Raw genomic sequence first — 13,350 nt, 5'->3', positions numbered from 1 at the left:
ATAAAGGTGAAGTTAGAAAGTAAAAGGTCAGAGGTTGAAAAGCTTCAAAACCCTGCTTAGAGACCAGAAAGAGCTATACTTCTGTTCTATTTTCCCTTTGGTCTCTCATTCTAAGAATTCCCATTTCTTTGCAGATTTGTTACCACTCTTTAAGTAATCTCTGGGAGGCTTGTTTCATTTCTTTTTCAACATACTTGTTCTGTTTCTCGTTCATAAAGAAATTCAGAGTTAAGAGCATTTGCTTAACATTTTTATATAAAATAAATTTACTCAGTGATAAACTACGATGTGGAAAACTACAGAAGGATAACAAAACCCAGAAAATTTCCCTTTCCCTAGAAATCTCCAATATGCTCAGCCTTTTAACATATTCCTAAACCTTTGGTTGTAGAAAGAATATTGGTTCTAGTCTAGTATGGAAGAAAGTAAAATTTACTGGATGTGGGGGTTTGGGATGCTCAGGGACATCGCTGCTGTAATATCTTACAGACTCCAGAAACTTCGCATTGCAAATACCAGGTCAGAGGAAGCCGTTTCCTAGCTGATGTTGCTCCCCCTTGTTCCTCAGCTCCTGTTTCAATGGTGGCACCTGTGTGGATGGAATTAACTCCTTCTCTTGCCTGTGCCCTGTGGGCTTCACTGGTCCCTTCTGCCTTCACGAGATCAATGAATGCAACTCTCACCCATGCCTGAACGAGGGGACGTGTGTGGACGGCCTGGGCACCTACCGCTGCACCTGCCCTTTGGGCTACACTGGGAAGAACTGCCAGGTAATTGACTTCCTTCCCCTCCACTCAGCTCCTGCAGAGTCGCTAGTTATTACTTGTGTTCCTGCCTGTACAGAATAAGCCCCTTCTAAAAGAGAGAAGTGTGGGTCTTCAGGGCATCCTTGAGACAAATGTGGGTAATTTCTTCATAGCTGTATTCTAAACTGGGGATGCTATCAGTATAATGTAGATTAACAAACATAAATTTTTGTGTGTTTTATCTCATCCCTTTCCCTCCTCAAGCCCCCTCCCCTCCCCGTGTACATACCTTTGTTTCCATTTTTTCCTTCTGTTTGCGGTTTTTTCTTGTCCCTTCCTTTTTCCTTCCCTCCTCCTTGTACCCTTCCCGTCCATTTCCCAACCTCCATTGTACACTCAGTCCTTATTTCCACGTTCAGTTTCTCACAGCCGAGAAACAATACAGTATTGAAACGTGTTTGTCCGATTTATTTCACTTAAGAGAGTGGTCTCAGGGTCCGTCCATTTAGCTATAAAAGTCTGAAGCTCATCCTTCTTTGTGGCAGTGTAGTACTCCATTATATAAAAAAAATCACATCTTTTTTATCCACTCATCAGATGGTGGGTGTTTGGGCTGAACAAGCGTAAAATTTTTGGAGGCTAATAAAAGACCAAAGAAATATGTGTAGGAAATAGGCACAAAAGAGGAAGAAGCAATCAAATCTTTAAAGGTCAAGCACAGCATCTTCCTGACTTGCCATGTTGTAGCAGTCTTTTTTTGGGTGGGGGGCAGGTTTGAGACAGGGTCTCACTGTGTAGTTCAGACTGACCTGGAACTCACTATGCTGGTCTTGAACTCACAGCGATCCTCCTGCATCAGCCTCACGAGTGCTGGGATTAGAGGCGTGCACCAACATGCCCGGCTGTAGCAGTCTTGACACCAAACTACATGAGACATTAGCAGGAAAATGAGTGTGCTTTGAAACTGTAATGCCAAGTGAAGTAAACCGGACTCCCAAGCTTCCATATCACAGGGTTTCTCTTATTTGAGAAAGCCAAATATATAAAGAGCCAGGTAAATTACAGGTAATATTAAACAGGAAGATAGATATTTTGTAAAAGGCAAAAGGACCAAGAGATGGAAGGAGAGGGCAGGAGGGGAGGGGAAGGGGATGTACAAAGAATTAAGATGTGTTGTGTACATGAACCAACTCCCCGTGAAGAATGTTATCCTTACACTACAAGCACTTACTAACAACAAGTTTAAATATGTACACATCTTCATAGACTCTTAGGGTTGAAGGAGTCCTCATAAGAATCAAATCTATACTTTCAGTTCCGGAAGAGAAACTGAGCTTCCGAGGAGCAATACGTGACTTTAGATCCATCCCCCCCCGAGTTCAACTTTTCCAAGTAGCCAGTACCTGGATTGCAAACAGCACTGTGCTCGATTTTATGCTAACTTTACCTTTGCAAGAATGAGAGAATAACAGAACTCCAGAGAACTTGGGAGTAGATGTCAGGCTTTAACTCCATGCGTAGGGCACCCTTCAGACCGGCTTGGGTTCTGTAGGAGGGGCAGACGGCTGGCTCCTGGGTGCGGGGTCTGGCTCTGGAGCGCATGCTTCTGTGAGTCCCTCCCAGGGCTGGTTCTGGTCACACCCACGTGTCTCTGTTGTGACTGCCTTGTGTTTCTCGTAAACCTGACTTTCTCCCCTTCAGAAGTCAGCTCTTTGACCATTCTAGATTTGTAAAAAGGCTTCAGATCTTTTTACCCATCTTCACCCCAGACAGGGTTGGCCGAGACCCGAGTGGATTTTGCGAAGGATCCACGCAAGGAGTCTGACAGCTTCACCTCTCCCTTTGTAGCCCTACTGGATGGTTGTATACATGGACACAGTTGTAGCTCGAGTGCTGAGAATAACTTTACCTATTGGGTTTTCCCGAATTCTTAAACTTCCGTGCCAACAACTTTCTCAATAGCAGAACAAAGAGAAAGAAGGCTATAAAAATAATGAGTTGCACCTGGAATACTGCATGTAATTTAAGGCTTGGATGTGGGGATTCCTGTTTTTAAAATTCATGTACTTTCCTTGATTTCTTGTAACAGTGTAGAACTTCCTTTCTTCCTTTCTGGTATTTGGATTTTGATGTGTCTGCACCCCTGCCTTTGCTTCAGACCCTGGTGAATCTCTGCAGCCGGTCTCCATGTAAAAACCACGGCTCTTGTGTTCAGGAAAAGGCCGAGTCCCGGTGCCTGTGTCCATCTGGGTGGACTGGTGCCTACTGTGACGTGCCCGATGTCTCCTGTGAAACGGCAGCCCGCAGTAAAGGTGAGCTCTGCTCCCGGGGCCGGAGGGCCACCCACGCCAGGATGGACTGGTCAGTGGCATTTTTCAGGCAGATGTTGTTATTATTATTGTAGAATAAGGAGGGAAAGACAATCGGAGTGGGCACAGCTCTGAGAAAGGGGAGAGGAGTAGGCTGAAGAGCTAGCGAAAGGCAAATTATTTGAAAGGAAACAAAGGCATATTCCACTTTCAGGGCTAGTTTGTTTTTAATACAGATCTAGTAGTGAGATCTGTGAAAAACTAGACAAGAGTAACATCGGATATGTCAGGCAGCTTAGCTTTGCTTGCCCATGAATGAGTCTGAATCGGACGTGTCTCAGTTGCCCTCTTGTGATGCCTCTTTCCCCTCTGGACCGACCTCCCAGGTGTGCTTGCCAAGCACCTGTGCCGGAACTCAGGCGTCTGCATCAACGCTGGCAACACGCACCACTGCCAGTGCCCGCTGGGCTACACGGGAAGCTACTGCGAACGGCAGCTGGATGAGTGTGCTTCCAATCCCTGCCAGCACGGTGCCACCTGCAGCGACTTCGTTGGCGGATACAGATGTGAGGTGAGGAGGGTGACAGTGAGCCCACGAGACCCTAAAGCTCCCGAGCACGCTAGAGTGTGGAGTTCAGCTGCTTGCGTCTTACGTTCCTGGCTTACGAATTCTTACCGGTCACCTGCTCGTGCTCACTGCCACTGTTTCCTTCAGCCGCCCTAGGCAGTGTGTTAGTACGGCCCTAGACAAAGACTTTTTATGGAGGTCTGGAACCATTTTCCTTAACGTGCTTGCTGCCAGGATTTGGAACCAGCAGCTACCAGGGTGCATCTCACAGGCCTGCTCACCACAGTGGCTCCTGGAACTTCCCTGAGTGACAACTGAGCCACTTTGAACATAGACACTTTTGCATATAGTTATCGACAATCAGCTAATAACTTTCTCTCTCTCTCAAAAAAAAAGTGGCTCAACCTGTTTTACCATAGCACCTGCTAAGTGTCAGCATGTGGATATTTCAGGAAGGTTTGTCTTTAAGGGGTGTTTCACTGTCTTAACGCCTGGGCTGACTGCTGTTAGAACAAAATGTTTGCAGAACAGAACAGAGATGAATTTTATGCCAATTGAGGCCACCACGCCATAGAAAAGGCTTTGATTTCCTGCCATTTCCTTGGTGGTTTATTTCTTCATAGTGGCCTGGGCCCATTGGTTGAAAAGCCTGTCAGTGCTAACCTGAAATTTTTACACCCAGTTGTTTTAAGCATACCTGCAATAAGCAAATTCTAGTCATTTATTTTAGATCCTGCCTACCTGGCATAGCCTGCAAGTACACCCAGTCTCTCTGAGGCATTGATAAGATGAAGCCTGGGGCTGAAAAGATGCAGCTGATGCTGCCTTTCAGCTCTCTCCCACCCAGAGACCTGCTGCGGGGCTTCTGAGTGACATCCCCTGGTCTCCCATGCTTCCTCTCCCTCTCCTGGAGTCCACTCGCTCTCCTCGCTGGATGGTCACACGCTGTGAGGGGCTTGCCCTCCATGCAGGCATGTGAAATGTGGCCTAGGCGAAGTTAACTCGTCACCATCACTTTTCTATCAATCATAGCCAGCCAGCTCCATCTTCAGCCCTTATCCCTGTTTCAGTTTCCCCCAAATACATGTAGTTAGATGAAGCTGGAGGTTCACGCATTCCATGTCTTTATTCCTGTGCACAATTGGAATGTATCTTTTAAAGAAGGGGGAGCAAAAATTTTGCATAGGAGTTGAAATAGTTACTTCTCTCCTTGCTGAGACAAAATACCCGACACCCAAAGTTAGAGGATTAAAGGTTTATTTTGGCTCACAGCTTGTAGCGGTTTCAGTCCATAATTGGCTGGCTCTGAGGCAGGGTGGGATCGCAGACAGGCACAGCAGAGAAGAAACAGTTCCTGGAAGGCAGAAGGCAGCAAAGCAACAGAATAGCAAAGAAACAAGTCCAAGCCACCTTTGCGGCTTCTTTCTGCCCCTTTTATACTCTGCTTCAGCTACCAGGACTGACGTAGTAACCACACACCCTTAGTCCTAGTGTCACACATGCTAGATCAGCCACCTCCGAAAATTCCCTGTCTATAACTGCACAAGGCTTGGGGGACAGCTAAGCACAGCTCTGACAAGTCATGTTGGAAATAACCCTCAGCGTATTCGGCCCTTTTCTCCTTTGTAAAGTGACTTTTTCAGCTGGAAGAGAAGGGCATAAGTGTTCGTAAGCTGGAGCTTGACCGCGCGCTGCATGATGAGCTGAGGGTGCGGGGATCCCAAAGGAGCCTGCAAGAGCTGGGGCAGTGGGCAGGGCCACAGCGACGCCCCAGCTCACTTGCCCTCACGTGGTTTTCAGTCGTGACCCAGTGTCCCCTGTCCTTCCTCTTTCTTGGCAGTGTGTTCCGGGGTACCAGGGTGTCAACTGCGAATATGAAGTAGATGAGTGTCAGAATCAGCCGTGCCAGAACGGAGGCACCTGCGTGGACCTCGTGAACCATTTCAAGTGCTCATGCCCGCCAGGCACTCGGGGTATGAATCGGCCTCGTTCGTCTTCTGCCTAAGCCATTCTCTACGCTGTAGATCCATTCTTAGTGTTGAAGGGATTTTTTTTTTTTTTAATTTGACAGTTACTAGCTTCGTTACAAGCATTTAGTTCAGCGGTCTGGTGATGTAGGCCATTTTCCCCTCTCGTCTCTTGCTAGCACTGATTCATGTTATCTGTTCTTTCGGGTGGTGGTTTGACCTTTTACATTCCAGAAAACAGAATGTGTAACTGATACGATATTGCAACACAATTAGCCTAGTCAGCAAGATTTCCCGTGGCGCTTCAAGTGAAAGCAGTTAATAGTCTTCTTGAATAAATAACTCACATCTAGCTGCTTTTGTATGTTTTAGCTAGCCAAGTCTTAGCCTCTGTAAAGTAAGAGAATGGATGAAATGAAAACCTTTGCCTACTTTTTCATAATCCAGGGGAGGAGGCTGATATAAAGGCAGTGATGGCCAACCTTTTAGAGTTTTCAATGATACAAGTAGCCCACGGCAGCACGCGTGCCATAGGTTCGCCACCGCTGCCCTGAGAAATGCCACTGTAGTGCAGTAAGGCATAATGGGCCCTAGAGTGAGGGGTGGAGTCATTTCTCTGCTGTGGGCATTGCCAGTACTTCGACTCTGGCTACTCTTTGTTAGAAGAGAAGCTAGTTGTGAAAGTGCCTGTTTTGAAGGGGCTGTGGGGGGAAAATACATGAAAAGCCATCTACAGTAGTAAGTTATTCATTCTCCTCAGTATCAAATAGAAAAGAAAAGAATTTCAGAGAACTGTTGATATTCTTTTAGACTTCTGTGTCGGTGAATTTTGACAGGCCGAATTAAGGTAGAAGAATACTCTGCTAGTAGAGGAGTTATGTACTTGAAGAGTGAGGTTAAAGGGGAAGAGAAAACTAAGGGAAAATAGCGTTTAGATAGTTGACAGTTTGTCATGTATATAGGAGATTCATTCTTTATTCCAGAAATCCATCGCTGAAAGAGAAGTGTCAGTTCCAATTCATTATTAATTCTTTTACATTATTGTATTTGTCAGGACAAGTTGCATTTCTGGCAGTAGCTGGTTAAACCTCAAAACTCAGAGCTTAACACAACATTGTTTGTTCTTTTGTTTTGATTTTTGTCACTCCAATGTACCCCGGTATTTATTGGATTGGGCTACCTTACTCTGGACTTTATATATGTGGTTTAAAACACTTGGCTTCTAAGGCGTCCAGAGGAAAGGAGGAAAGATAAACATGCAGGGTCATGTAGCAGCGTTCACTGCTCTCATAGTATATGGTCAGAATTTATTTAATAATTTCTACTTGTCTTCTGCAGAGGCTAGGGAATCTTTGAGAGCACATGGATATGCACTTAACCTAAATTCTCTACAGTACCATCAACCTTTATCTATTAGACATGTCCAGACCAAGAATGGGTCATTTCGTAAGGCCATAAACTTACCTTTTCTAAGCATTTCTTAAAGTTGGCTTGTAATAATAGTTTTACAATTATTATTGACTGTATTTTTCTTCTAGCATTTTGACTGTGTCTTCTCACTCTTTTGCCTTCCATTGTTGATAATAAAATACTAGTCGTTAATGTCTTCGAGGATCCCATGTACATAATATGTCACTTCTCTTGTTGTCAAGGTTCTTTGTCATTGCCTTCAGTAGTCTAATCATCATATGTGCAGGAGTTTATTTTTGCAGGAGTTATCTTTGAGTTTATTTTACTTAGTCATTGAACATATTGGACTATGTGTTTGTTTAGGTATGTAGAACTTACCGTATTTATTTATCCTAACTTAACTTCACTGGTGTATACTCCAGGAGACTGAAGTTTCATAATATCACTGTGAGAGTTACCACAGTACTTGTTTTTGTTAGGGTACTCCTGAACTTTGCGTCTTGTCCTCAATAGTCATCCAGTTCCCTAGTTCAAGGGTTAACTGTAACATTTTTACCCATCCCTGCTATTTTGCTTCAGGCTGAGTTTGAGTTCATTCTCACTTGATGGAGCTGTTCATTATTGGTGGTGCCATTCTGATGGGAAGCTAGGGCACAGCCCCTAAATATCAAATATTTTAGGAGGTTGGGAGCACATACAGATTTTGTTTTTACTTTCTTGTATTCAGTTTAATTTGTAATTAGATAACAAGGTAATATATGCATATAGACCAAAAATATGTATACATTCATATAAGAGGCATGCAGTAAAAAGACACTCCCTTTACCCAAGTTTTCCAAGCCAGTAATTACCACTTTAAGTTTCTTGTGTGTTTTTCTAGTTTTTTTTAAGTATCCTTAAGAACTCTTCATGTTCATGGAAGCTAAAAATAAGAGATTTTTTTTTTTTATTTTCCTAGTTGTTACTCTGAAGACAAACTATTAGACTGATTATTTTATTCTTGTTTGAAAAAATTTAATCAGGGATATATTTCGATATGAAAATATAAACTTTATTTAATATTTTTTTTCTAGCTTCAGGATTTCCCCTTATGAGCATGCCATCTAGATATATACCTATCATAGTTACTTTCTCATTGCTGAGACAGAATACCTGACACCCACAAGTTAAAGGAGGAAAAGTTTATACCAGCTCATAACTTGTAGAGGTTTCAGTCTATAGTCAGCTGGCTCCAAGGTAGGGTGGCGTGGCAGGGAGAAATAGTCCATGGCAAAATAGGCAGAAGGCAACAAAGCAGCAAGCCTGCCTTCTGTCTCTGCCTTTATATTCTATTCCAGGCTATAAGCTTACTGATTGGTGCTACTCACCAGGGGTGTGCCTTCCACACCCAGAACTATGCAAAGCCAATCAGTGGGGGACTAATTTAGTATCACATACCCTTAATCCCAGATCCGGTCTGCTCCGAAAAATCCCACCAATGAGTGCATGAGGCTTTGCGGGGACATCTATATATAAACTACAACAATACCTAACTAGTGCCCTTGTAATAGACATTTGGATTAACTTGCATGTGTATAAGCATATTTGTAGAATAAATTTTCAGAAATAGAATTGGTAGATTGAATAAGATGTGTTTATAATTTTAACTTCTGTGATTTCTTTTTCATGAAGATTTAATTTTTTTTAATTTTATTTTTTGTGATTTGTTTGTTTATTTATTTATTTTGGTACTGCGGATGGAACTAAGATCCTTGCACTTGTGAGGCAGGCAGTGGAACCATTGAGCTAAATCCCCGGCCCAATTTTATTTTTAATAAGGTTGAACACTAGTCTTTTATGGCTTTTGGATTTTGAGGTGTAGTTAGCAATACCTTGAGCACATTAAGGTTATTAAGGAATTCACCCATATTTTCTTCAACTACTAGAATACGTAAGCATTTTTTCCGTATTGCTACTAACTTGCCCTTACAGATTGCTGAATATTTGATCTTTTATGCAATGCTTTGAGATGGCGCTTTTATCAAATTCTAAGTTGTTTGTGTTTGGATGTTTTTCTCGACATTCTTTTTTATTCTGTTGTTCTATTAATCTACCAGCAGCTTGTTTTGCTTGTTAAGGATCTTCATGTTTTCTGTGGTTCATTTTTCTATGTAATTTTATAATCATCTTGTCTATTTAAGAATCCCTCCAGTATATTTTTACTGGGGTCACAGTAAATCTATAGAATATAGAGAAAATTTATAACTTTCACAAGAAGTCCTCCTACCAAATAATGGTATGTCTTTCTATTAAGGCTGCTTTTGTGTCTCTCATGATAATTTTAAAGTTGTCTTCAGATAGGGCAGCACATTCTTATTAAAATTATTCGTAGGTATTTTGTTTGTTTTAGTACCAGGGATCGAACTCGAGTCCTTGCGCTTGCGAGGCAAGGGGGCAGAACCACTGAGCCAATTCCCTGGTCCATTCATAGGTATTTTTATATTTCCAGTTGCTGTTGAGAAATGAAATTTACTTTACTTTTCTCTTTTTTTTCTTTTTAAGTCTTCTTTTAATGTATACTACAAATGCAAATGGCAGGAATATAGAACTGGTTGTTTTCGTAACTTTTTTTTTTGGTACTGGGGACCAAACTCGGGTCCTTGTGCTTGCGAAGCAGGCCCCTGAACCGCTGAGCTAAATCCCCGGCTGTAACTTTTAAAATTAGCCAGAATAGTGTCTAAAAGTTACTGATATCTTTCTTTTGTCTTTCTAAAGAATGTTTGAAATTATTCATCCAAGATAGCTCGGTTACATTTGTGGTATGGTAGTTCTATTTTAGTTAGAATCACCATTGAACTCTCAGCAGGATATTTCCTATTTATTGTTTTCAAATGAGATACAATAAAACTTACACTATTTTGCAGAAAGAAATGAATGATTATAATACTTCAAATATTTTTCGTTCAAAATTCAGTTTCAGTTCTTAACAGTATTTTTACACAGTCATGATCTAGGTATTCACTAAGTTTTGTCCTTTTTTTGAACTGTTTTTATGTATTTTGTGCTGAAGTGAAGATAATTGATGAAAAATTACCGCACCTCCCATGGGCTCAGTTTCCTTGCCCCTACCTGGGACAGATAAGCGTACCTACACCTAGGTCTTCGGATTGCGTGGGGAGAAGATGTGATGCCCTAACATGTTTTTTTCCTCATATTGCTCATCAGGAAGGTGGCAGCCTTGTGTTCCGCCCTGCCTGATGTAAAAGGTTCCACATAGATTGAGGAGTGTAATCTGATGGATTATGAAAGTCCCAGCAAGGTGGCTGTCCCTTGCTGGAGACCAGTGCTCCAAAGCTTTTCAAAATCCGTATCTTCTCTGTCCTCCAGGCCTGCTCTGTGAAGAGAACATCGACGACTGCGCCGGGGGACCCCTCTGCCTCAATGGCGGCCAGTGTGTGGACAGGATTGGGGGCTTCAGTTGTCGCTGCTCGGCAGGCTTCGCTGGGGAGCGGTGTGAGGGGGACATCAATGAGTGCCTGTCCAACCCCTGCAGCTCTGAGGGCAGCCTGGACTGCATCCAGCTCACCAATGACTACCAGTGTGTCTGCCGAAGCGCCTTCACCGGTGAGGCCCCACCGCCCAGCCCCAGCGGAGGCTCCAGCGAGCGGAGTGGGCCCTGGTGACTTGTCCCAGCCCTGGGGGGTGTCTTTCCTGTACCCAGAAAGCTAGACCAGCTTAGCTGAAGAACCGAACCCCGGTGTTTGGCGAGGTCTGTGCACTGTGGATGCTTCAATCTATAGCTGCCTTTGTTTTTCCCAAGATGTTATATATCGATTATGTCATGCCACTGCAGGGAAGGATTGAACAAAAAAACAGTTTTTGTTTCTGGTAAATTAACTCTGGGAAAATGAAGCTGCATTTTAAGCAAACCAGACATATTACACAAGATCCAAAATCCCCGAAAAGAGACGTCACGGATGAAAATTCTCTGCCAGTCCCTAGTTGGGTACATTCACCTGGTACAGCCTGTCCTGTGAAGAAGATACTAACAGAATGTCATGAACAGTTCGTTAACCATTTCTTTCAGTTTTTAAATCTACAGTACCTTGAAAAACTGAGGTGTGATTTTACTTTCCCCTTCTTTTTTTCAATGTGCTCAGTCACATCCACTCCTCCTTGTGGGCAGCTTTGAGGGTGTGCACCTTGTGTTTGCCGTGTAGACAGGAGGGCTTGGCTGTGTCAGCCGTGGCCTGTCAGGTTGTCATCCATGGCGTTACCTGCTTGGTCTCCTCCAGTTCCTGTCGGCTCAGAGCTGAACTCCCACCCCTTGCTCCGGTCTGCGCTTGGCTCCCATCCCAGTGGGGTTCTTTTCAGTAATTTGAGGTTTCCATTTCTGCCTTTTGAAACTGCTTTTTATTTTCTGCCTTGAGGCCGTCACTGTGAAACCTTCGTGGATGTGTGTCCTCAGATGCCTTGTCTGAATGGAGGGACTTGTTCTGTGGCCAGCAACATGCCTGATGGTTTCATTTGTCGTTGTCCTCCTGTAAGTAGCCCGCTGCTGATTCAAGATGCATGTTCTCTTCCATACAGTCTGCCTCCAAGCAGCTCAAACCTGGGTTTTTCAAGTTCCTCAGTGGGGAGATTTCTCAGTTTCCAGCTTGTATTTTTCCATGGAAAGCTGTTTAGGTATTCCTAGGAACTGCGAGATTCCCAGTCGCTGACAGCCTTTAGCGCACTAAGAAAAACTCCACAAGAAGTGATGGGATGTCTCCTTGAATTAGGGCCACTGTCTATCCAGTGTGAATGAAACATTATTCTTTAGAGGGACCATTGGGACCACTGGGAGCAAGTTGCGTCTTAAGCTATAAGAAAGTTTAATTTTAGTCATTTGCTGTGCAAACACTTTCACTACTGACAAAGGCTGAAAGTTCTCTAAAACAGAGATTACTATGTGTGGAGAAAAAGCAAAAAGAAACTTATCCGGTAACTTTGGTTTGGACCGAGCAGGAAATGCAAGAATGAAGCGAGATGCAAAATTCTTCTAGAGATCCGAAGCTTCGGGTAGGGTCTCCGCCCCCAGCCATAGGAGGAGTGAGCTAAACGTGGTTAGGGAGGTGCTTGGCGATAGATATAAGGGTGCCCAGCCCTTCTTCTACTTCACCCTGTGGGCTGAACTCCTACAAGTAAACTCAAAGTGAGCGAACTCCACAGCCACCCCCTGGAGTCCTCACTTCACCCCTGTTGGCTGCCTCAGAGATGTCATTTCCTGAAACTTGGTGCCAGAGGCGACATGGAGGAAACTTACACCGAGGCTTTAGTCTTACTCTCCGTAGCGTGGAGGAGAAGAGGTTGAAGGGAGAACGGGGCAAACCTTCAAGCCCATCCACCGTCCTCTTTCTTTGCCGTTTCCCACAGGGGTTCTCGGGAGCAAAATGCCAGAGCAGCTGTGGACAAGTGAAGTGCAGGAAAGGGGAGCAGTGTGTGCACACGGCCTCCGGGCCCCGCTGCTTCTGCCCCAACCCCGAGGAATGCGAGTCGGGCTGTGCCAGCAGCCCCTGCCAGCACGGGGGCAGCTGCTCCCCTCAGCGCCAGCCTCCGTACTACTCTTGCCACTGCTCTGCCCCGTTCTGGGGCAGCCGCTGTCAGTTCTACACGGCCCCTACCAGCACGCCTTCTGTCACCTGCGCGAGTCAGTACTGCGCTGACAAAGCTCGGGACGGTGTGTGCGACGAGGCCTGCAACAGCCACGCCTGCCAGTGGGACGGAGGCGACTGCTCCCTCACCATGGAGGACCCCTGGGCCAACTGCTCCTCCCCGCTGCCCTGCTGGGACTACATCAACAACCAGTGCGACGAGCTGTGCAACACGGCCGAGTGTCTGTTCGACAACTTTGAATGCCAAGGAAGCAGCAAGACCTGCAAGTAAGGGCTCGGGCTCCAGAAGCTGAGGGCACTGTCACTAACACGCCTCGGTTTCGCACCCCTGCTCCTAACCACTCCAGTGCTTCAGCCCGAGCTGCCTCTGCATCCCGATGGTGCCAGCCTCGTCCCGTCGTGCGCTGCCCTGTTCTCTCCCTGCTGCAGAGGCCAGGGATGCTCGTTGCGTAACCGCCCCCCCTCTGCCTGTCTCTGCCTTCTCACCCGCTGTTCTCCTGATCCCCTGGGGGAAGTAACTTTTGGAAGTGGTGTTACTCACGCTCAGGCAGCTTCTCACATAACCTGCCTTCAGGATGGATGGCAAGGTCTGTACCTCTCTCTTCACCCACCCCTTTCCCTAAGACTGACTTTCACCGTCTAGATTGATCGGGAAGGAGGAGCTAGATTAGGCCCCTTAGCCCTTCTGGTCTGTGTTGTTGAAGTTACAGGATGCTT

General features: G+C 44.9%; 1 protein-coding gene across 1 annotated transcript in view; it reads left to right on the top strand.

Moving 5' to 3' along the window:
• Notch2 (notch receptor 2) overlaps positions 1-13,350 on the top strand; it is a 106,181-nt gene that overhangs the window by 84,052 nt on the left and 8,779 nt on the right. Inside the window, exons 18-24 of the mRNA XM_033758404.1 lie at positions 569-770; positions 2,905-3,058; positions 3,442-3,626; positions 5,464-5,596; positions 10,367-10,603; positions 11,410-11,522; positions 12,395-12,900. Coding sequence (XP_033614295.1) covers positions 569-770; positions 2,905-3,058; positions 3,442-3,626; positions 5,464-5,596; positions 10,367-10,603; positions 11,410-11,522; positions 12,395-12,900 — 1,530 coding nt within the window. The remainder of the gene's footprint in view (positions 1-568; positions 771-2,904; positions 3,059-3,441; positions 3,627-5,463; positions 5,597-10,366; positions 10,604-11,409; positions 11,523-12,394; positions 12,901-13,350) is intronic.

This window comes from Fukomys damarensis, unplaced genomic scaffold (assembly GCF_012274545.1).
Source record: "Fukomys damarensis isolate Sample0158 unplaced genomic scaffold, DMR_v1.0_HiC HiC_scaffold_33, whole genome shotgun sequence".
Taxonomy (NCBI): Eukaryota; Metazoa; Chordata; class Mammalia; order Rodentia; family Bathyergidae; genus Fukomys; species Fukomys damarensis.
The sequence above is the reverse complement of the archived record's forward strand: the minus strand, read 5'-3'. Positions and strand labels throughout refer to the sequence as shown.